This window comes from Mobula birostris, unplaced genomic scaffold (genome assembly GCF_030028105.1).
Source record: "Mobula birostris isolate sMobBir1 unplaced genomic scaffold, sMobBir1.hap1 scaffold_319, whole genome shotgun sequence".
Lineage (NCBI taxonomy): Eukaryota > Metazoa > Chordata > Chondrichthyes > Myliobatiformes > Myliobatidae > Mobula > Mobula birostris.
Genome location: NW_027276252.1, coordinates 283,784 through 309,394, shown reverse-complemented (window position 1 = coordinate 309,394; position 25,611 = coordinate 283,784). Strand labels below are relative to the sequence as shown.

General features: G+C 46.3%; 2 protein-coding genes across 3 annotated transcripts in view; one reads left to right on the top strand and one right to left on the bottom strand.

Annotated features, from left to right (window-relative positions):
- LOC140192951 (mitochondrial import receptor subunit TOM40B-like) overlaps positions 1–25,611 on the top strand; it is a 162,344-nt gene that overhangs the window by 75,643 nt on the left and 61,090 nt on the right. The gene's annotated exons all lie outside the window — the stretch shown is intronic.
- mpz (myelin protein zero) lies at positions 503–8,717 on the bottom strand. Its single transcript, XM_072250419.1, has 6 exons — positions 8,533–8,717; positions 5,431–5,597; positions 4,412–4,625; positions 3,699–3,846; positions 2,824–2,872; positions 503–1,963 (listed from the first exon to the last, which is right to left on the bottom strand). The coding sequence occupies exons 1-6, from the start codon at positions 8,591–8,593 to the stop codon at positions 1,865–1,867; spliced, it is 738 nt and encodes a 245-aa protein (XP_072106520.1). The 5' UTR covers positions 8,594–8,717; the 3' UTR covers positions 503–1,864.

Here is a 25,611-nt window from a genome sequence, read left to right as displayed (position 1 = left end):
TTTACTTCCTCCACCCCTAATAAATAGTGTGCTGCAGACTCCAAGCCTCCTTTGGAGGAAAGCAAATCCCCTCTTAATGTCATTCCCTCCCATTGTTTAGATACCATTTTCATTTTTATTGTCGATTCCATCTATGCTTCTTTTGTACACTCACATCACTCTCCCATCAACCTTGTCCACTCCAAGGAAAACAGATCCAACCCTTCTCAGTCTTTCTTCATCACTGAAACAGCCAAGAAAACATCCTCAAGAATCTCCTCTGCAGCCTCCCCTGCACCATCATAATCTTGCAGTGCTCTGTCTCCCTATGCCCTGAAGATGTTCCAGCACTCTGTTCCCACTCCTCTTTGACCAAAAGAGTGCTGAAACCCTCCCTTCCCCACCCTACCCCCTACGACAGGTAAAAAGCTTGCCTGGTGCCTATACCATATGGCTGAACAAGTAGAGAGCTGAGAGAGCTACAGTCCTCAGTAATCATCCACTCACACGAGGCAGGCAGGTTTCTGTCTTATATTCTTTATTACTGAAATGTCTGTTACATCATTAGGGGGCCTCTGCTTTTCCATTCTCACACACTCGGCAGAGGTTGCAGACCCCATGGGATTAGACACAGATTCTTGCCGTTAATTCCATTAATACAACAAACAGGATAACCCACATTGCAGTGTTAGTCTTACGGCCTGTCTTGGGAGAGAGGGGGAAGTGTCACCCCCCCCCCCTTGACCTGTCTGGGTGGGGGAGTACGGGGGGTTGGAGGGGGTCATTGTTGAGACGTGACAGACAGCCCATCTCAGGCACTATTCAGGGCAGGCCCCCAAACAGCCAATTACAGCTTGGGGTTAGAGCAGTGCTTGAGTGGGCCAACTTGAGTTTGAGTACAGTGCACTCTTGAGCTGACCAGTGGTGGCCATTGGGTCTCAGGTCATTAATGAACTCAGTTGACCAATGGCAGCCATTGTCTCTCTGGTCGTTGGCCAGCCAGGCTGACAAATGGCAGCCAAAGAGCAGCCAAGCTGACGAATGAAACCAAAGTCTTTCTGGTCATTGGTCAGCCAAACTGACCAATGGTGTCCAGAATCTCAGTCCCTTCCTGATTTTGTTCTTTTGGTTTCAGAAGCCAGATTTTTGGTAGTTCAGAGTAACAACCAGCCCCATTCCTGTTCTCGGAGCTGTGCTGGGGGTAAGGCACTTGTTGGGTGGTACTTCTTCCACCCCCTCGAGCGTACAGTGAGGGTTTGGGATGCACCCAGAGACATAAGATAGTACCGTATGGGGTGAGCCAAGGGAGGAGCGGGTCAGTTTTGGCCATCGGGAAGGAAAGGGGATGGGGTTCCCCGGGGTCACGAGTAACGTTTCCAATGCAGGGTCACCCCTACCCTCTGCCACCAACGGGGTAGGAAATGGGAGAGAGGTTAGGTTGTCTGCCTGCCCCCACAACCCTCCCTGACCTGATGCAGGAACCACACATACCAACTCCATGGGCTGTTGGCAATCGTTGGAATCCACAAGGATTGCCCCTTCCCCTTTGCCCTATTCCAATATCACCCCCCCTCCCCCACCAACCTATTCTCAACCCAGCTGGACCACCAACCCCCTTGCCCAGCCCTGAGACTGCATGGAGGTGGTAGAGGAGCCCGAGGTGAGGGAGAGCCGGAAGACGGGAAGGGGGAGCTGCAACTTGTGGTGATGGGTAGGCACTGGCCTGTTATCTGGTGACGGCCCCCGGACCCCTGCCCTCGGTGTCACTGCCGGTGTCCGAATCTGTCAGCGTCAGCTCGATAGTCATAAGCACACGCTGGCCGTCCCCAGCCCTGGCCGGTGCCCCTGCACTGCCCCTCCCAGCGCCCCCCCGGCGGGCTAACCGCTATTTCCGCTCCCTCTTGGACTCCGAGGTCTTCGCCTTCTTCTCACTGGCCCCCTTGCCGCTCTTGCTCTGGTCCAGGGTGGCGTAGAGGACAGGGCCCTGACCGGGAGAGAGGCCGCATGGAGATCAGCCTGTCCCCGTCACCTTCACTGTCCCTCCACTCACAACCCACCCTCCATCCTCACCACCGAACCAGCACCACCCTCTTCTCTCCATTTACCAACCCCTCCCTCCCTTCACCACCCCCCTCCCTCTCTGCATCCCGTCACCAATCCAGTAGCCCCCTTCCCTCCATTCACCACCTCCCTCCCTCCCACCCACCCACCCACCCATTACCACAATTTACTTCCCTCCCACCATTCATCCCTTCACAGACCATCCAGAGTACTGGAATCACCCCCTCCCATCCCTTCAGGAACCCTCTGCTCCTTTCCCTTCCTGACCTCCCTATTCCCCCTCCCCTTACATCCTGCAATTGTTGCTCCTCCTTTCGCCCCCCCAATCCATTTTGGTCACCTCCAATTTTCCTCACTCATCTACTCTCTTCACCAGTCTCTATTACATCCCCTTTTGATCCTCCCTCCCCTTACCTTTAATCCATCCTACCCCAAGACTCTATTCCCCTGCCAGTACCTTACAAAATCACCTCATCCCTTACCCATTTCCCCTCTACCTATAAACTTGCCTTCCCCGGAGCCCTCCCTACACACCTTCTCCAGTCCCCTGACCCCTCCCTTCCAAACACTCCTCCAAAACCTCTATCCAGCTCCCTCCACTTCCCTCCCCTCCCCTCCCCCCCCCCACTTTGCCCATGATCTCTCCCATGTACCCCTCTTTCCCAGACCTCAGTAAGATCAGGGGGACTGGTCATCCTGGGAATTGGAAAGTCCTCTCCGATCCACCGGCAGAGAGCTCCAGATTTAGAACCCTCCCTTCCACCCACCAGGTTTCATACTCACCTTAGTCCCAGTCCCAGACTTCCCACTGGCCTTTCCACGTTCTGCAGCACTGCAGGGGGATCAAAGTAAACATATCATGGTTATTTGGGATATCATGGCTCTGACGTGGTGCTTTATACACAGAATCACAGATCTCCAGGCAGGGATCTAATCCGGGGTCTAGTGGAGACGTTATATATCCAATAACAGATCTCTGGAAGTGGGTTACAGGCTGGAGTCTAATCCAAGAGTTCAGGAGGTCTACGTATACAATAGAGCCCCAGGAGTGGGTTACTGCTGGCAATTAATCTAGGGCTTCAGGTGTTTATATATGGAAATACAGTGGGAGTGAGTTACAAATTGGAATCTAATCCTGGGGGTGGGGAGTGTGGGGGTGGGGAGTGTTGTTATATATGGAATAACAGTTCCCCAAGAGAGGATTACAGGTTGAGATCCCATCCACGGGTTTGGTGAGTTTATATAGTAGATCCCTGGGAGTGGGTTACAAACTGGGATCTGATGAACTCTTATCTTGCGCTCTCTTTCTCTCACTCACTCTCATTTTTTCATGTTCTCTCACATTCTTCCGTTTCTGCACTGTCTTTTCCTCATTTTCTTCATTTCTCTCATTCCTTTCTCATTTCCTCATTCTCTCTCCCTGATTCACTTCATTTCTATCTTACATTCTCTTTATCTCTCTCATTGTCATACACTCTTGTCTCTCATTCTCTCTTCCACTCTTTGTCTCTCTCCCAGACGCCTCCATGTCTCCATCCCAGTTTCTGTCTCATTTTTCTCATTCTATCTCTCTCCTTCATTGTCAGTCTCTCTCATACTCTCAGTCTCTCCACCTCTCCCTCTCATTCTCTCATTCCTTTTGTCTCTCCCTCATTTACCTGGCTCCTTTGAAGAAGATGGTCTCACTCCTTGCCCGTCTCCGGACAATGTAGCGGAACAGGTATAGTCCTCCAACAATTAGTAGAATGATCCCAAGGAAAGTGCCGATGATAGCACCCGACACAACTCCTGCACCGATAGGGGGAACTGTGGAGAGCACACAGAGGCAACCTTACACCAAGTGCTTGCAGTAATGTCGCATCACCAAGATCACCATGATGCCTCCGTACAAATCCCCAGCAACTGTATTTCCACTGTGCGACCCCTCAACCTGCCTCTGTCATCCCAGACTTGGTACCTTGAATCCCTTTAGCCCTTACACCAATCCCAGTCTCTGTAACACCCTCTAGCACCTACACTGTCCTCATCTCCTTAACCCTCCTTGACACATACACCCCTACCTATCTCATAACCCACTCAGGTCCCAACACCCCTCGCTCTGTCCATGACTGACTCCAGTCTGTAGAGGTCAGTCATCCAGCCGATGGCACTCGTGCCTCCAGCTCCTGGTGTCCTACTCTCTGGAATTCCCAGAAGAGTTTGTGCATCTCTCCTCTCTTCCTCCTCTCCCAAGGCTGAGCTTGACTTGTGTAAAGCACACTTTACAACACTTCAGATATTTTGAAGCAGTTGACGCGAATGACATAGTCATGAGGATTGAGCTGACATAGTGTGTTAAATCTCTATATACGATGTACATGGTTTGGCTTACTTCTGTCGTAGACTGTCAGATGAACATCTGATGAGGTTCCAATCACATCTGGAGGGTTCTTGACATCACAGGTGTAGGTACCATTGTCGATGTAGTCCAGATTTCGGATAACAATTGAACCATCGTGCTTGGATATATCCCCAACCCATTCCACTCTCCCTTTGAACTGGCCCCACTTCTCAATGTAAGGAACTCCATTGCCATAGTGAAAGATCTGTAAAGTGAATGAGAGGTGCAAACATGATCTTACACTGTCCCATCACATATTCCCAGGACATGGGTTAGATGCACAGTGAAACTCCCTTTACACTGTCCCATCACACACTCCCAGGGCACAGGTCAGACACAGAGTGAAGCTCCCTCTACACTGTTCCATCACACACCCCCAGGACACGGGTCAGACACAGAGTGAAGCTCCCTCTACACTGTCCCATCACACACTCCCAGGGCCCGGGTCAGACACAGAGAGAAGCCCCCTCTACACTGTTCCATCACACACTCCCAGGGCCCGGGTCAGACACAGAGTGAAGCTCCCTCTACACTGTCCATTAAACACACCCCCAGTACACAGGTCAGACACAGAGTGAATCTCCCTCTACACTGTCCCATGACACACCCCCAGGACACTGGTCAGACACAGAGTGAAGCTCCCTCTACACTGTCCCATCACACACTCCCAGGGCCTGGGTCAGACACAGAGAGAAGCCCCCCCTACACTGTCCTGTCATACAGCTCCAGGGTAAAATACAATCTCCTTTGAAGAGTCCACAAATGCATTGTATGCGTACAGGATGATCACACACTCCCTGCATTCCCCAGTATCAGATTTAGGAAGGCCCCCCATTGAGCGACCCACAGTTGTCAGATCAGCTGCTTCTTCCACCATTCCAACTTGCTGATCTTGGCTGTGCTACATTAGGGGCTCATTACCCCTTCAGCCTGAGCTCCAACTAACACATAGGTAGTACCTAGCACCTTCTAGTGCTGACCATACACTCTCCAACCAGAGCAGCACTCACCGAGATAATTTCTCTGGAGTTGTCAGGGCGAAATCTCCAGCTCAGTGTGGTGAGATCAGAGACGTACTCACTAGACCAGAATCCGCAGTACAGTGTCACATCCGAGCCGACAGTTTTGTGGAGATTATGGTGTGTGGACACCGAGATGGCATGTGTGGAGCTCAGCACTGACCAATGAAAAGAGAATCAGGTTAATCCAGCTCCCTCACCCTTCTACCCCAGAACCCCATATTACTGGCTGTATCCCAATTGTTGTTAATCCGGTTCCCTCACCCTGCAATCTGTTAAGCATGCCATTGCAGGGGTCAGACACGGGATGAAGCTCCTTCTACACTGTCCCATCACACACTGGTGATGCGACAGTTGTAGCTTTGGTCACCCTCTAATGGGAAAGAGTGCAGAGAGGATTTACAAGAACGTTGATAGGATAGAGGGTCTGAGTCACAGGAAGAGATTGGCCAGGATAGGTCTTTATTACTCGGAACATATGAGACTGAGGGGAGATCTTAGAGAAGTGTTTAAAATCATGAGAGGTGCAGATAGGGTGGATAGGAACAGTCTGTTCCCCAGGGTGGGGGAGAAGAATGGATGGGACAGTCTCTTCCCCAGGGTGGGGGAGAAGGTAAATGGTACCAGTCTCATCCCCAGGGTGGGAGAGAAGAATGGATGGGCAGTCTCTTCCCCAGGGTGGGGGAGAAGAATGGATGGGACAGTCTCTTCCCCAGAGTGGGGGAGAAGGTAAATGGTACCAGTCTCATCCCCAGGGTGGGGAATTCCACAACTAGGGGAAATAGGTTTTAAGGTGAGGGGAAAGATTTAAAAGGGACTTGAGGAGCAACTTTTTCAGTCAAAGACTGGTGAGTATGTGGATCAAACTTCCAGAGGAAGTATCTGAGGCAGATAACAAGCATTTGGATGTGTCTTTGTGAGAAGGGATTTGTGCTTAGAGAGAAATGGGCCAAATGCAGGAAATTAGGTGGGCACCATGTTGGGTGATGGACATGTATCACTGCTGCATTGCACTTTGACTCTCTGCTGGCCTTTGCCAGCCTGGACATCAAGTATAGCAGCTTGGATGTCAGGTTACAAGTTTATAAAGCATCGATTAGACCAGACTTAGAGAATCAGATGAGGTTCTGGTGCCCCATGCAATAGGAAGGATGGGACTGCATTGGGGAGGGTGCAGAGGAGATTCACCAGGATGTTGTCTGCGTTAGTTTGAAGGAGAGACTGGATGGACAGGCTTTGTTTTCCCTGGAGCAGAAGAGGCCTTGGGATTACTTTGGGATAACCTAATTGAGTTATACATAAGAATCAGAGAACAGACAGGGTATACATTAGGAATGTGTTTGCTTTGGTGGGGTTGCCTAAAGCAGGAGGGTGTAGATAGCTGATTTCATGATTCCATAAAGCTCCCCCTGAACATCCCATCACACACTCCCAGGGTCAGACACAGAGTGAAGCTCCCTCTGCACCATCCCATTACACACTCCCAGGACATGGGTCAGACACAAAGTGAAGTTCCCTCTACACTGTCCCATCACACACTCCCAGGGTACAGGTCAGATACAGAGTGAAACTCCGTCTACACTGTCCCATCACACACTTCCAGGACACGGGTCAGACACAAAGTGAAGTTCCCTCTACACTGTCCCATCACACACTCCCAGGGTACAGGTCAGATACAGAGTGAAGATTGCTCCACAGATTTCCTGTCCTTGCTCTCTGTGAAAGAGAAGGATTATAAATTTATTTCAGTGACTGGATGTTAGATTCCATACTCCGCCTCCAGCCATAGCCATCCCACAGGATGGCATTCCAGGGAAAGTTGCATGGGCTCTGGCATTCCGTGGGAACAGAATAGCAAACAACTGAAAGGGCCTGGATAGGTGTTTGTCTTCGGAAGCATTAAGCATACCCCACATCTTTTCTTACTAACTGGGCAGCCCAGTCTCTATCGGTGAGAATTAACCTCTCACCACCCCCATTCTGACATACACTGAGTAGCCTGTCCACTATTGGAGGAGTGGAGGGGGAAAGGGAATTAACCCTCTCACTTCCTTCTCTGCACCTCCACACTAGGTGGTCCAGACTGTTTCCTATTGGGATATTAATTCTCTTTCCTCACCCCCAGAGGCACACACAAGGCAGCCTGTCCCATATCAATGAGATTAACCTGCTCACCCTCTCCCACCCACACACACCAGGCAGCCTCCCCGATATCTGTGAGATTAACCCTCTCACTCTCTCTCCCCACTCACCCACAAAGGCCCCCACACCAGGCAGCCTGTCCCATACCTGCGAGATTAACCCTCTCTCCCCACCCACTCACTCACACTCACCAGGCTGCCTGTCCCACATCTGTGAGATTAACCCTCTCGTCCCCACCAACCCACATACATACATACACACACACACACACACACACACACACCAGGCAGCCTATCCCATATCTGTGAGATTAACCCTCTCTCCTCACCCACGCACACACACTCACCAGGCAGCCTATCCCACATCTGTGAAATTAACCTTCTCTCCCCACCCACTCACCCATACACACCAGGTAGCCTATCCCATATCTTGAGATTAACCCTCTCTGCCTACCCACACACACACTAGGCAGCCTGTCCCATATCTGTGAGATTAACCCTCTCTCCCCTTCCACCCACACACACCCACACTAGGCAGCCTGTCCCATATCTGTGAGATTAACCCTCTCTCCCACACACACACACACACACACACACACACACACACACACACACACACACACACACACACACACACACACCCACACCAGGCAGCCTGTCCCATATATGTGAGATTAACCCTCTCTCCCCACCACTCACTCACCCACACACAAGGCAGCCTGTCCCATATCTGTGAGATTAACTCCCTCACCCTCTCACCCTACCCACCCACCCACACACACCAGGCAGCCTGTCCCATATGTGTGATATTAACCCTCTCTCCCCACCCACTCGCTCACACCAAGCAGCCTGTCCCATATACACGGCACGATCCCCTCACGTCCCATTGCATGCAGTACCGACTGGAGTTGAGTTGGGGTTGAGGTGGAGGGACCATTGCCGTGCATCTTACCAGAGAGTGCGTAGAGCACGGCGACACAGCAGACAGATGCAGCTTTCCCGTTATGGCACATGCCTGCGCCAGGAGCTTGTGTTCGAGGGAACGATGAAGGTAGAGAGGATCTCCCTGATGTTTAGTGATGCCCTGCTGTTGCTCAGTCAGCCCTTGCCCTGCGCTCTATCTCGATAACAGAGTGCCAGCGGCCACTTTTAAGGCACGGTGAACCCACCCCTGGCTGTCAGGGGGGCAGGGTGTGCTGGACTGGTTGGCAGTGACAGGGAGCAGGGCTGCACTGGGCGGGCATTCAGCTCAGGTACAAAGGAACAAGTGTTTGGTGGCAGAGCGCGCACACTCGAACACTCACACACTCACACGCACACAAGCACAGAGAATTCCAGGGATTGTTCTGGAACAAAGGAGGGAGTCTACTCGTCCATCGGCACACGGGGGAGATGTCACTGAGAGACTGCCGCTGGCATTACCAGTTAACTGCCTGCTCTCTGAAAACTTCACTCTGTCTCACAGGGCATGGCCAGGCAGAAGTTTTACAGCATGCTAATCTTCAGGTTTGGGGGTTTATATATACATAACAAATCCCCAGGAAGGTTTTACAGGATGGGATCTAATTCTGGAATTTGTGGTGTTTATATGTAGATTAACAGATCCACAGGAATGGGTTACAGGCTGGGATCCAATCCAGGGGTTTTGGGAGATTGATTAAGTATATATAATTACAGAATGCTGGGAGTGAGTTACAGGCTGCTTGCTATCTAATCCAGTGGTTTTGGGGTGTACGTACAGAATAACAGATGCTCAGGAGTGACTTGCAGGTGGGGATCTGAGTTTTATATATACCCAGGGGATCAGGGTTTACTTTTTATAGAGTAATAGATTCCTAGAAGTGAGTTATAGACTGGGATTTAATCCAGAAGTTCTTAGTGTTAAAATATAAATCAGAAACAGGCCTTACCAGCCATGATGTTGTACCAAACTAATTAACTGACTGAACCAATTCCTTCTGCCTACACAATATCCATATCCTTCCATTCTATGAATATTCATGTACCTATCCAAGAGCCTCTTAAATGCCTTTGTCATATTTGCCTCTATTACCACCCCTCGCAGTGCATTCCCGGCACCCACCATTCTCTGTAAAGAACTTGCACCCTTTAACATTAAACGCATGCCCATAGTATTAGGCATTTCAACCCTATGAAAAAGTTACTGGAAGCCTGCTCTATTTTATAATTTTATAAACTTCTATCAAGTTTGCCCTTAGCCTCTAACGCTCCAGGGGGAGAAGAAACAGGGTTGTCCAATTTCTCCTCTAATCCAGGCAGCATTGTGGTGAACCTCTTTTGCATTCTCTCCAAAGCCTCCACATTCTTCCAGAAATGAATGGAATTTTCCAGATGTAGCCTAACCAGAGCTTTATAAAGCTGCCACATAACCCCCTGAATCTACAACTCAGTGCCTTGATTAATAAAGCATGCCTTGTGCCTTCTTTACTACCTTATTAACCTGTTCAGCCACTGTTTTCAGGAAGCTAGAGACTTGGACTCCATGATCCCTCTGTATATCAACACGATTAAGGGTCTTACCATCAGCAGTGTACTGCCTCTTTGCAATGATCTCCCAAAGTGCAACACTTCACATTTGGGTGAGTTAAACTGCACCTACTCCATCTATTTTGCCATCTATGTCTGCAACCGATCTATATGCCACTGTATCCTTTGGCAATCTTCCACTCTATCCACCGCACAAACAATCTTTTGTATCACCTGGGAACTTACTAACATATCCATCCATGTTTTCATCCAAGTTTTTAATGGAATGTTACTACTGATGGACCCCACCTCCAGAATATGTTTCATTGACGATTACCGTCAGCCTTCCATGGGCAAGTCAATTCCAAATCCAAGTGGCAAAGTCACTGTTGATCCCATGCATTTTAATCTCCTGGATCATCCTTTACCAAGGTAATAGATCCCTAGAGTGACTCAAGGCTGGGATCTAATCCAGGGGTATATATAGATATATATATGAAATAATATATTCTTGGGAGTGGGTTTGATCTAATGCTGGGTTTCTGATCTGGGTTGTGGGTTACAGGCTGGGAATTAATCCAGGAGTTTATATATAAGATAAAAGATTCCTAGGAGTGAGTTACAGACTGGGATCTCACCTGTGGGGTTGGAAGGTTTACATATGGGTTTGGAATGTTTAAACTAATTTGGCGGGGGTGGGGTGGAATCACGTTATATTGGAGGGATAGGAAGGTAGGCAGTGGAAGTGGCATGGCTCTGCTGGCGAAGAATGGCATCAAATCAGTAGAAATATGTGACATAGGGTGCTCAAAGGGTGCTCAAAAAGCTGAAAGACTACATAGCTCACCCAGACCAGATGAACTGCATGCTAGGATTCTGAAAGAGGTAGTGGTAGAGATTGTGGTGACATTAGTAATGATCTTTCAGAAACTACTGGACTCTGACATGGTACCAGAGGACTGGAAAATTGGAAATGTCGCTCCACTCTTTAAGAAAGGAGGAAGGCAGCAGAAAGGAAATTATAGACCAGTTAGCCTAACCTCAGTGGTTGGGAAGATGTTGGAGTCAGTTGTTAAGGATGTGTTTGTGGAGTATTTGGTGACACAGGACAAGATAGGACAAAGTTAGCATAGTTTCCTTAAGGGGAAATCTTGCCTGACAAACCTGTTGGAATTCTTTGAGGAGGATTGCAGTGGATGTTGTATATTTGGACTTTCAGAAGACCTTTGACAAGGTGCAACACATTGCTTAGCAAGTTAAGAACCCATGGTATTACAGGAAAGTTCCTGACACGGTTAGAGCATTGGCCGTTCGGTAGGAGGCAGTGAGTGGGAATAAGAGGATCCTTGTCTGGTTGGCTGCCAGTGACTAGTGGTGTTCCATAGGGGTTGGTGTTGGAACCACTTCTTTTTATGCTGTGTATAAATGATTTAGATGATGATGGAGATGGCTTTGTTGCCAAGTTTGCAGATGATAGGAAGATTTGTGGAGGGGCAGATAGTGTTGAGGAGACAGGTAGGCTGCAGAAGGACTTAGACAGATTAGGAGAATGGGCAAGAAAGTGGCAAATGAAATACAATATCGGAAAATGCATGGTCATGCACTTTGGTAGTAGAAATAAATGTGCAGACTATTTTCTAAATGGGGAGAAAATCCAAAAATCTGAGATGCAAGGGGACTTGGGAGCCCTTGTGCAGAACCCAGTAAAGATTACCCTGCAGGTTGAGTTGGTAGTGAGGAAAGGAAATGCAATGTTAGCATTCATTTCAAGAGGTCCAGAATGGAAGAGCAGGGATGCGATGCTGAGGCTTTATAAGGCACTGGTAGTATTGTGAAGAAATTTGGGCTCCTCATCTTAGAAAAGATGTCCTGGCATTGGAGAAGGTTCAGAGGAGATTCACCAGGATGATTCCAGGAATGAAGGGATTTTCATACGAGGAACGTTTGATGGTTCTGGATCTGTACTCACTGGAATTTAGAAGGATGAGGGGGGATTTCATTGAAATCTTTCGAATATTAGACCATAAGACCATAAAATATAGGAACAGAAGTCGGCCATTGGGCCCATCAAGTCTGCTCCACCATTCAATCATGGGCTGATCCAATTCTTCTAGTCATCCCCACTCCCCTGCTTTCACCCCACACCCTTTGATGCCCTGGCTAATCAAGAACCTATCTATCTCTGCCTTAAATACACCCAATGACTTGGCCTCCACAGCCACTTGTGGCAACAAATTCCACAGATTTACCACCCTCTGACTAAAGTAATTTCTCCACATCTCAGTTCTAAAAGGATATCCTTTAATTCTGAAGTCGTCCTCTCTTGTCCTAGAATCCCCTACCATGGGAAATAACTTGGCCATATCCAATCTGCTCAGGCCTTGTAACATTCGGAATGTTTCTATAAGATCCCCCCTCATTCTCCTGAACTCCAGGGAATACAGTCCAAGAGCTGCTAGATGTTCCTCATACAGTAACCCTTTTGAAAGGCCTAGACAAGAGTAGATATGGAAAGGATATTTCCCATGGTGGGAGAGTCTAGGACAAGAGGGCACAGCCTCAGGATAGAGGGGCATCCATTTAAAACAGAGGTGCAGAGAAATTTCTTTAGCCAGAGAGTGGTGAATTTGTGAAATTTGTTACCACAGGCAGCTGTGGAGGCCAGATTGTTGGGTGTACTAAAGGCACAGCTTGATAGGTTTTTGATTGGACACGACATCAAAGGTTACGGGGAGAATGTTGGGGTGTGGGACAGAGGAGCGGATAAAAGGATCATCCATGATTAAATGGTGGAGCAGACTCAATGGGCCAAATGGCCTAATTCTTCTCCTATGTCTTATGGTCTTATGTAGGATAACAGATTTCCAGGAGTGAGTTACAGGCTGGGATATAATCCAGAAGTTCAGAAATTTATATACAAATTATTTGACTGGGATCAAATCATGCATGCAGTAGTTAGTACTAGGTTTGAAGCTTGTGTCTGTATAGCATTTTGTTTTACAATAAGAGATTAGCTTTAAGTTTAAATGTGAATAAGGAAGGCAAAACTTGTGTTTGTTGAAATGAACTGGAAATGTAGAATCAGTCAAAGAGCTGTGGACTGTCAGTGAAAATCGTGCCTACTTACTCAAATCTGACAATATCCCCATTTATTCTTCCATGTTCCATCAACTTTCTACCCTATCCCCTCCACCCTCCAGCCGAGATTCGCACAGGGTATCAGCCAATTATCCAACCAATGCTGTACGTACATGTACAGGTGCTGTGAGAAACATTCTTGCAACACCATCATTGGCACATGGCGTCAGCAAAGTTCCATTCACAGTAAAAGCATATTGTCCATATAATGCAAAGTGAACAAAGTGGCATAGTGTTGTCAACTGTAGTGACTGGAATTTTCCTGGTTGGTTCAAGAACCAAATGGTTGAAGGCGTGTAACTGTTTCTGAATCTGCTGGTGTGGGACTTCAGGCTGCTGTACCTCCTAAGTAACACATACACCACACACAAAATGTAGAAGAACTCAGCAGGTCTGGCATCATCGATGGAAATGAATAGATAGTTGACGTTTTAGAACATAGAACATAGAATAGTACAGCACAGTACAGGCCCCTCGGCCCACAGTGTTATGCCAACCCTCAAACCCTGCCTCCCATATAACCCCCCCCACCTTGAATTCCTCCATATACCTGTCTAGTAGTCTCTTAAATTTCACTAGTGTATCTGCCTCCACCACTGACTCAGGCAGTGCATTCCACGCACCAACCACTCTCTGAGTAAAAAACCTTCCTCTAATATCCCCCTTGAACTTCCCACCGCTTATCTTAAAGCCACGTCCTCTCGTATTGAGCAGTGGTGCCCTGGGGAAGAGGCGCTGGCTATCCACTCTATCTATTCCTCTTATTATCTTGTACACCTCTATCATGTCTCCTCTCATCCTCCTTCTCTCCAAAGAGTAAAGCCCTAGCTCCCTTAATCTCTGATCATAATCCATACTCTCTAAACCAGGCAGCATCCTGGTACATCTCCTCTGTACCCTTTCCAATGCTTCCACATCCTTCCTATAGTGAGGTGACCAGAACTGGACACAGTACTCCAAGTGTAGCCTAACCAGAATTTTATAGAGCTGCATCATTACCTCGCGACTCTTAAACTCTATCCCTCGACTTATGAAAGCTAACACCCCATAAGCTTTCTTAACTACCCTATCTACCCGTGAGGCAACTTTCAGGGATCTGTGGACATGTACCCCCAGATCCCTCTGCTCCTCCACACTACCAAGTATCCTGCCATTTACTTTGTACTCTGCCTTGGAGTTTGTCCTTCCAAAGTGTACCACCTCACACTTCTCCGGGTTGAACTCCATCTGCCACTTCTCAGCCCACTTCTGCATCCTATCAATGTCTCTCTGCAATCTTCGACAATCCTCTACACTATCTGCAACACCAGCAACCTTTGTGTTGTCTGTAAACTTGCCAACCCACCCTTCTACCCCCACATCCAGGTCGTTAATAAAAATCATGAAAAGTAGAGGTCCCAGAACCGATCCTTGCGGGACACCACTAGTCACAACCCTCCAATCCGAAAGTACTCCCTCCACCACGACCCTCTGCCTTCTGCAGGCAAACCAATTCTGAATCCACCTGGCCAAACTTCCCTGGATCCCATGCCTTCTGACTTTCTGAATAAGCCTACCGTGTGGAACCTTGTCAAATGCCTTACTAAGATCCATATAGATCACATCCACTGCACTACCCTCATCTATATGCCTGCTCACCTCCTCAAAGAACACTATCAGGCTTCACACATCAAAGTTGCTGGTGAACGCAGCAGGCCAGGCAGCATCTGTAGGAAGAGGTGCAGTTGAGGTTTCAGGCCGAGACCCTTCGTCAGGACTAACTGAAGGAAGAGTGAGTAAGGCATTTGAAAGTTGGATACTATCAGGCTTGTTAGACACGATCTGCCCTTCACAAAGCCATGCTGACTTACCCTGATCAGACCACGATTCTCTAAATACCCATAGATCCTATCTCTAAGAATCTTTTCCAATAGCTTTCCCACCACAGACGTAAGACTTATTGGTCTATAATTACCCGGACTATCCCTACTACCTTTTTTGAACAAGGGGACAACATTCGCCTCCCTCCAATCCTCCAGTACCATTCCCATGGACAACGAGAACATAAAGATCCTAGCCAGAGGCTCAGCAATCTCTTCCCTTGCCTCATAGAGGAGCCTGGGGAATATTCTGTCAGGCCCCGGGGACTTATCTTTCCTAATGTATTTTAATAACTCCAACACCTCCTCTCCCTTAATATCAGCATGCTCCAGAACATCAACCTCACTCATATTGTCCTCACCGTCATCAAGTTCCCTCTTATTGGTGAATACCGAAGAGAAGTATTCATTGAGGACCTCGCTCACTTCCACAGCCTCCAGGCACATCTTCCCAACTTTATCTCTAATCAGTCCTACCTTCACTCCTGTCATCCTTTTGTTCTTCACATAATTGAAGAATGCCTTGGGGTTTTCCTTTACCCAAATCGCCAAGGCCTTCTCATGCCCCCTCTTGCTCTTCTCAGCCCCTTCTTAATTTCTAGCATTATAGCTTCATAATTTGCCCTTCCCCAATTAAAAATTTTCCTGTCCTCTCTGATTCTGTCCTTTTCCATGATAATGCTGAAGGCCAGGGAGCGGTGGTCACTGTCCACCGTGGGCCGTGAAGTTCCTCCAGCATTTTGTGTGTGTTGCTTTAGATTTCTGGACTTCCTTGTGTTTATGATTCTGTACTTTCTGCAGAATGTAGCTGCAAGAAGATGGCGTGTTTCAGAAGGTGGTGATCTTTGATAACTGCAGTTGCTTTACTGAGGGGAGAGAAGTGCCCATGATAAATTGTGTCGAGTCCTCTATTCTTTGCAACTTAGGGGAACGCAGTTTCAGCAAGAAAGCAAACTCCATACAGCACCAGAGGTCAGGATCAAATCCGGGTCACTGGAGTGCTGAGGCAGTGGTACTACCACTCTGTCATGTGGTGGAGTTTCTGTAGTAGAAGCATGTTAACAAAGTGAGCATTGTTCCTTTCAAGGGTCAGAATCATGTTTATTATCATTAATGTATGTGGTGAAAATTGTTGTTTTGTGGCAGCATTACAATGCAAGGCATAAAATGATTATACATTACAAAAATATGTAATACAAAAAAGGCAAATTGGTGTTCATGGGTTCATGGATCATTCAGAAATCTGATGGCAGAGGAGAAGAACGCTTCTGAATTATTGAGTGTGGGTCTTCAGACTCTTGTACCACCTCTCCAATGGCAGTAATGAGAAGAAGACATGTCTTGGCTGGTGAGGATCTTTAATGACGGATGCTGCCTTCTTGAGGCACTGTCTCTTGAAGGTGTTCTTGATGGTGGGAGGGTTGTGCCAGCGATGGAGCTGACTGTGTCTACAACTCTCTGCAGCTTTTTGCAATCTTTTGCACTGGAGCCTCCATATCATGCTGTGATGCATGTCACTCTGGGGAATGGAGAATAAGATGCATGGATCAGATATTTGGTATCAGGTCTATTACGTACCCTGTAACTGGGTTGCCAAACCAGCAGAAATGGAACGCTCGTTGGAGTCTGTGATTACTAGGAACTAATAAAACTTTATTAAAGAAATAAGTAATACAGTACTCTAATCGTAAGGATATAAATGTAACAGGTTAGCAATGATAATACACACATATACACCGAACTAGGGTAATAGGAATCAACCAAGCTCTATCGCAATCTAGGGGTAAAATGATCAGTCTTAAGTGAAACAGAGTTCAGTTCAGTTTAGTGCAGTTTGAAGTAGTCGCTGTTGTTGTACCATTGGAGAGAGAGAGGGAGAGATGCAATTGGTTTCAGGCAGACCTTCTGATGTCTTCGCAGTTGGTTTCGGGCAGACCTTTTGATGTCTTCTAATCCCACTGTGGTCACCGACTGTGACCCCTCCATTCCGGATACGATCGTTCTTCCGCGGTGAACCCAGCACCCAGGCAAGGGCGGACACACACCCCAGGTTCCCACCGATCGTACCTTTATACCCTGTGAGTCTCTGTTTGGTTCCCGTGAACCGGTCCTCCAAAATCCCACCACTTGTAGGGGCACAGTGCTCTTTCCAGGGTCTCGTGGCGTGTCTTGTGCCTTAGCAAACCTGCTCCTTTTATCCCCCTGCTGGGGTATCACCTGTCAATCAAACTTCAAACAGTTCAGGTTCAAAGCAACCGTTCTGTCAATATCTGAATTGTGTTCCTTTCCTGTTAATCTCTCTCTTCTCTCTCATTAGCATTTTGAATGTTTCTCCATTGTCTTCTGTTATCTCTCTCATTAGCATCATCTGTCTGGTAGCTCTGCTTGGCGTCACACATGACAGGTCCAACAAAGGATGACTAACATCCTGGAAGAAGTTGAGGATCTGGAATTGGCAGGTGAGGAGAAAATGGGAAATAAGTCTCACTCAATTGGAAAATATCAAATGTAATTTTTTAATCAAGAAGACAGAGAGAGAGAACAGAGGAATATAACGGGTCAGTCACCTTAAACCTGTCAGAGTAAATGTTAAAAGTTACTGCAGATGTTCTTGAAAAGTTTGAAGTGATCAGCCCAAGTCAAAGTGGTATTAGAGTCATTGAGTGAAGAGGTAGAGAGGCAAGTTGTTTAACCCAGATTGTCCATGCTGACAAAGAGCCTGCATAAGGTAGTCTCACCTGCCTACATTTCGTCCATATCCCTATATAACTTCTCTATCCACATACCCATACAAATGTCTTTCAAATAATAGTTATAGAAAACTACAGCATAGAAACAGGCCCTTCGGCCCAACTAGTCCATGCAGACCATTTAATCTGTGTGGTGCCTTTGATCTGCACCTGCATCATAGCCCTCCATACCCCTACCACCGATGTACCTATCCAAACTTCCCTTCAATGTTGAAATCAAGCTCGCATGCACCACTTGTGCTGGCAGCTCATTCCATACTCACACCACCATCTAAGTGAAGAAGTTTCCCCTCACTTTCTCCTTAAACTTTTCATTTTCCACCCTTAACCTGTGACCTCGGGTTGTTTTCCCACCCAACCTCAGTGGAAAAAGGCTGCTTGCATTTACCCTATCTATACCCCTCATAATTTTCTATATCAAATCTCCACTCGATCTTCTATGTTCTAGGGAATAAATTCTAACCTATTCAATCTTCCCTTGTAACTCAGATCCTCCAGTCCCAGCAACACCCTTGTAAATTTTCTGTGTATTCAATCTTATTTACATTTTTCCTGTAGGTTGGTGACCAAAACTGCACACAATACTCCAAATTAGGCCTCACCAACATCTCATACAGCGTCAACATAACATTCCAACTCCTGCATTCAGTACTTTGATTTATGAGGGCCAACGTGCCAAAAGCTTTCCTTACAATGATATCTACCTGTGACGCCACTTTCAATGAATTATGAACCGGTATTCCCAGATCCCTTTGTTCTATTGCACTCCTTAGTTCCCATATCACTGTGTAACGCCTACCCTTGCTGATTCTCCCAAAGGGCTTCACCTGACACTTGTCAGATGAAACTTAATGCAGATATTTTCAGCCCATTTTTTCCTGCTAATCCAGATCTATACAGCTGCTACAGCTATTTAGGACCCTGGTCAGACCCCACTTTGAGTACTGTGCTCAGTTCTAGTCATCAGGAAAGATGTGAAAACTATAGAAGGGGTGCAGAGGAGATTCACAAGGATGTTTCCTGGATTGGGGAGCTTGCCTTATGAGAATAGGTTGAGTGAACTTGACCTTTTCTCTGTAGAGTGACGGAGGATGAAAGGTGATTTGATAGAGGTGTATAAGATGATGAGACTCATTGACCGTGTGGATAGTCAGAGGCTTTTTCCCAGGGCTGAAATGGCTATCACGAGGGGGCACAGTTTTAAGGTGCTTGGAAGTAGGTACAGAGGAGATGCCAAGGGTAAGTTTTTTACGCAGAGTGGTGAGTGCGTGGAATGGGCTGCCGGCAACGGTGGTGGAGGCGGATATGATAGGGTCTTGGAGCTTAGAAAGATAGAGGGCTATGTGTAACCCTAGGTAATTTCTAAAGTAAGTACATGTTCAGTACAACATTGTGGGCTGAAGGATCTGTATTGCACTGTAGTTTTTCTATGATTCTATGTTTCTATCTGGCTGCAAGCTCTGATAGTCTTCCTTGCTGTCCACTACAGTTACAATCTTGGGGTGTCATCCACAAATTTGCTGATCCAGTTAACCACATTATCATCCAGGTCGTTGATATAGATGGCAAACAACAATGGACCCAGCACTGATCCCTGCGGTACTCCACTAGTCACAGGCCTCCAGATACTATTGTATCTCCCTCAACTACTTTCTCTGGAAGTTCGTTCTATATATGCAACATCCTCTGCATAAGGTCCTAGCCTGCCTAATCTCTCCCCATAACTCAGACTTTTCATTCCTGGCAACATTCTCACAAAGTTTATTTATATCCTTCCCAACTTAATGGTATTGTTTCTACAACAAAGTGACCAATACTGTAAATGACATTCCAGGAGCAGCCTCAACAATTTCTTGTACAACTCCTATACTCAGTGAATTCACTGATGAAGGCCTAACACCATCTCACCATCCTATGATACCAGTTTCAGCAACATATAAGACCATAAGACCATATAACAGAGGAGCAGAATTAGGCCATTCAGCCCATCGAGTCCACTCTGCCATTTATCATGGCTGATCCCGGATCCCATTCAAACCCATACACCTGCCTTCTCACCATATCCCTTGATGCCCTGACCAATCATAAATCTATCAACTTCCACTTTAAATATACCCACAGACTTGGCCTCACCAGAGTCTGTAGCAAAGTATTCCACAGAAACACCACTCTTCCACTAAAATAATTCCTCCTTACTTCTGTTTTAAAAGGTTTCCCCTCAGTTTTCCAGCTGTGCCATCTGGTTCTGGATACCCTCACCAGAGGAAACATTCTCTCCACATCCACCCTATCTAGTCCTTTCAACATTCGGTAGGTTTCAATGAGATCCCCATGCGTTCTTCTAAATTCCAATGAGTACAGGCCCAAAGCTGCCAAATGCTCCTCATATGTTAAACCCTTCATTCCCAGAATCATCCTCATGAACCTCCTCTGAACTTTCTCCGATAACAATACATCCTTTCTGAGATATGGTGACCAAAACTGTTGACGATACCCCAAGTGCGGCCTGACTAGTGTCTTATAAAGCTTTAGCATTTTCACCTATTCTGTTCCCCTTGAAATAAATGCTAACATTGCATTTGCCTCCTTTAATACAGACTCAACCTGTGACACCTAAGTCCCTTTGTGCCTCTGATTGAATTTTCTCCCCATTTAGATAATAGTCCACACTATTGTTCCTTTTACCAAAATGCATTATCATACATTTCCCAACACTGTATTCCATCTGCCACTTTTTTGCCCATTCTTCTAATTTGTCTAAGTCCTGCTGCAATTGCATTGCTTCTTCAGCACTACCTACCTCTCCACCTATTTTTTTCACAAAGCCATCAATTCCTCTAGCTAAATCATTAATAAACAACGTGAAAAATAGCAGTCTCAATACTGACCCCTGTGGAACACCACTAGTCACTGACAGCCAACCAGAAAAGGCCCCTTTTATTCCCACTTGCTGCTTCCTGCCTGTCAGCCATTCCTCTATCCATGCCGTTATCTTTCCCGTAACATCATAGGATTCTATCTTGTTAGGCAGCCTGTTGTTTGGCACCTTATCAAATGCCTTCTGAAAATCCAAGTAAATGACATCCACTCCCTCTCCTTTGTCCAAGAGTTCCTTGAAGAACTCGAACAGATTTGTCAGGCAAAATTTCCTTTGACAGAAGCCATGATGATCTTGATTATTTTATCATTAGTCTCCAAGTACTTCGAAACCTCATCCTTGATAATGGACTCCAACACTTTCCCAAACACTGAGGTTAGGCTAACTGGTCTATAATTTCCTCTCTTTTGTCTTCCCCCCTTCTTAAAGAGTGGAGCGACATTTGCAATTTTCCAGTCCTCCGGGACCATGCCAGAATCATTAAAGATCATGAACAATCCATCCCTTATCACTTCAGCAACCTCTCTCGAGACTCTGGGATGTGGTTCATTTGGCCCAGGTGACTTATCCACTTTAAGACCTTTGAGTTTGCCTCACACTTTTTCCTTTGTAATAGCAATGGCACTCACTCCTGTTCCCTGACATTCACGGACCTCTGGCATACAGCAAGTGTCTCCCACAGTAAAGACTGCTGCAAAGTACTTCTAAGTACATCTGCTTTATCTTTGTCCCCCATTACTACCTCATCAACATAATTTTCAAGTTGTCCAATATCAATTCTCACCTCCCTTTTTTCTTTATGTAACTGTAAAAATTTTTGGTATCCTGCTTTGTATTATCAGCTAGTTTGCCCTCATATTCTATCTTATCCCTTCTTATGACTTTTTTAGTTGCCTTTGTAAAAACTTCCCAATCATCCAACTTCCCACTCACTTTTACTACCTTAAAAGAGTTTTCCTTGGCTTTTATGCAGTCCTTAACTTTCCTTGTCAGCCACAGTTGCCTATCCCTGCCATTTGAGAACTTCTCTGTGGGACATATCTATCCTGCACCTTCAATCTGGTGGATTGAAGTCCCAGAAACTTCAGCAACCCCTGTTCTGCCATCACCACTGCCAGTATCTCCCTCCAATCCACCTGGACAAGTTCCTCTCTCATGCCTCTGTAATTCCCTTTATTCCATTGTGGTACTGATACATGTGAGTTATGTTTCACTCTCTCAAATTTCAGTATGAATTCAACCATACTGTGATCAGTGGCTCCTAGGGGTTTCTTTACATTAAGCTCCCTAATAAGATCTTAGTTATTACACAGCACCCAGCCTTTCCCTGAGTAGGCTCAAGCACAAGCTGCTCTAAAAAGCTATCTTGTAGATATTCAACAGATTTCCTCTTGTGTCTGACACCAACCTGATTTTCCAATTCTCTTGTATATTGAAGACCCCCATTACAATTATGTCATTACCCTTATTCCATGCCTTTTCCAGCTCCCTTTGCAATCTCAACCCCTCATCTTGGTGACTATTTGGAGGCCTACATATGATTCCCATAATGGTTTCTTTTTACCCTTGCATTTTCTCAACTCCACCCACAGAATTTCGACATTCTCTGACCCTATGTCACCTCTTTCTAAAGATATAATTCCATCTCTTACCAACAGAGCCACACCACCACCTATACCTTTTTGTCTGACCTTTTGATACAAAGTATATTCTTTGCTGTCAAACGCCCAACAATGGTCTTCTTTCAGCCACAACTCAGTGATGGCCACAACTTCATACTCACCAATCTCCAATTGTGCCATGAGTTCGTCCACCTTATCCCAAATGCTTAAATATTTAAATACAGAACCTTCAGTCTTACATTCTTTACCCTCATGAATTTTGCCTCTGTGGTACAACTTAACTCTTTGCTCTGTCTACAGTTGTACTCAATCATTGGCTTGGCCTTCCTTACATTCATATTATATATTACATCATCTATTTGTAAACCTGCTGCCTCATTCTCAGCTCAATCATACTGGTTCCCATCCCCCTGCCATATTAATTTAAACCACTCCCAGCAGCTCTAGCAAACCTGCCTGTAAGGATATTGGTCCCCCTTGGATTCAAGTGCAACCATCCCTTTTGTACAGGTCACACCTGCCCCAGGAGAGGTCCCGATGATCCGGAAATCTGAATCCTTGCCCCCTGCTCCAATTCTTCAGCTATGCATTTATCCGCTACCTCATTCTATTCTTATCCTCACTGTAGCATGGCACAGGCAGCAATCCTGAGATTACTACCCTTGGGGGAACGTCTACTCAGACCATGAGAGGCCTGCACTGGGCATTTTCATGCCTTACAAGGTGCAGATTGGAAGTCTGTGTGGGGCACCACTCCTCGCACAGACTAGAGCAATGTGTGATTAAGTGCCTTGCTCAAGGGCACAAACACGCTGCTACAGCTGAGGCTCGAACTAGCGACCTTGAGATAATGAGACGAACGCCTTAACCACTTGGCCACATGCCCAACCCTTGAGGTCCTGCTTATCAGCTTCCTTCCTAACTTCCTGTATTCTGTTTTCAGAACCCACTCCCTTTTTCTACCGCTGTTATTGGTACCAATATGTACCACGACTTCTGGCTGCTCACCCTCCCTTTTCAGGATATTGTTGATGCTTTCAGAAACATCACAGACCCCGCACCTGGGAGGCAAACTACTATCTGTGTTTCCTTTTTGTGTCCACTGAATCACCTGTCTGCTTCCCTAACTATAGAGACCCTATTACTGCCATTCACTGTATGCTCTGCCTTGGCTTGACTTCACAAATTGGAACACCTTATACGTTACTGGATTTGCCAATCCTCACTTACAAAGCCAATCACAATCCATCTGCAATTTTTGAAAACTTTCTTAATTATCAAGATATCATCTGTTTAGTATTGTCCACAAAATTAGTAATTCGTGCTTGTTTGAAGAATTATGAGAGATTTTTCAGACATAACTTCCCATGCAGTGTTGTATTGGCTATTCCTAATTAAACGCTGTCTATCCAACTGCTGATAGAAGTTGTCCCTCAGAATCCCCTCCAGTAACTTCCCTACTACTGATGTCAGGGTGACCAGCCTGTAGATGCTGACTTGTTGGTGGTCTTCTTAAATAATTATGTGTTAGATATTCTCCAGTCTTCTGGAATTTCACCTGAGGCAAGAGATGAAGTAAACAGCTCTTCAGTTTCTTCCCTAGCTTCACACAGGGTCTGAGGATGTACTCAGTCAGGCCATGGGGATTTACCTACTCCTTGGTAATTTGTATATGGTCCAAGACATCATTATTCATTTTCACCATTTGCTTAGCATCCATTAACTTTTTTATTTATTTAGAGACGCGGTGCAGAGCAGGTCCTTTGAGCTGCACCACACAGCAACCCATCAATTTATCCCCAGCCTAATCACGGAACAATTTACAATGACCAATTAAACTACAAACCAGTACATCTTTGACTGTGAGGAAACTGGAGCACCCGGAGGAAACCCACGTGCACACAGGAACAAACATACAAACTTTCTTCCAGAGGATGCTGGAATTGAACTCCAAACTCTGACGCCCCGAGCTTTAACAGTGTCGCGCTAACCGCTACACTACCGTGGGGTCCCACATGTTCTCCACAGTCAATCCTGATGAGAAATATTTAATAATAATTCTCCCTCATTCCCTTTGGTTCCATGCACAGCTATGCTGATCCATTGCAAATTCCTATAGGGGTAAGGTGGAGAGCGGTACCGTGGCAGCAGCTCCAATGCACAGGACTGCAAGAGGCTGCAGACTGGTGTAGGCTCAGCCAGCACCATCACAGGCACAACCCTGGTCACTATCGAGGACATTTTTAACACACGCTGCCTCAAGAGGTGGCATCGATCTTTAAGGACACCCACCATCTGACATAGCTCTCTTCGCATTTCTCTACAAGAGCCTGAAAACACCCACTCAATAATTCAGAAACAGTTTTTTCTCCTTCACCAAATTTCTGAATGGCCCATGAATACTACCTTGTTATTCCTTTACTTTTGAAATTGGTAGATTTTTGTGTCTAGCTTTGTACTGCTGTTACAAAACAACAAATTTCATGTCATCTACAGTGATAATAATTCTAATTCTGTTTCTACTGTCTCTCCAGCCATATTTTTAATATAGCTGTCAAATCGCTTCAGATCTTCTATCACATGGCCTCTTCCTTCCATTGTGATTTTTCCCTCAAGTGTACTCCTGTACCTTGTATACAAATCGAGCTGTTTGCTTGTTCTTGACTGTCCGAACTCGATGTCTGCCTCCTTTTTCCTGACCAGAGCCTCTCATCAGCCACAGTTCCCTGAACCTGTCAGCCTTGCCCTTCACATGCTACCCCTAGACTCCCGAACTCAACACTTTTAAACACCTCCACCTTGCCAGTTCTCCCTTTACCAGCAAACAGTCTCACCCAGTCAAATTCTGCATGATCCTACCTACTTCCTCTGCCCCATTTAACAATCCCAAATTAGTCATCTTTCTACATGACTAATTTAAATCTAAGAATTATGGTCAGTGGACCCAAAATACATTCTGACTGATCCTGCCATCTCTTGTCCAGTGTTATGCCCTCTGATATGTTGATTAAAAAAAAAACTATTTTTGGAAGCATTTAACAAATTCCATGCCATTCAAGCCCTCTGCATTGTGTTTAACCCTGTCAATATTAGTGAAGCTGAAATATCCCACTGATATAACCCTATTATTCTTACAGCTCTCGGCACGGTCCCTGCATATGTGCTCCCATCATTCCTGCTGATGACACATGACCACAGCAGTTAGCATGGTGCTGTTACAGCTTGGGGCATTCCAGAGTTCAGAGTTCCATTCTGATGCTGTTCTGTCAGGACTTTGTCCATCCTCCCTGTGGAATG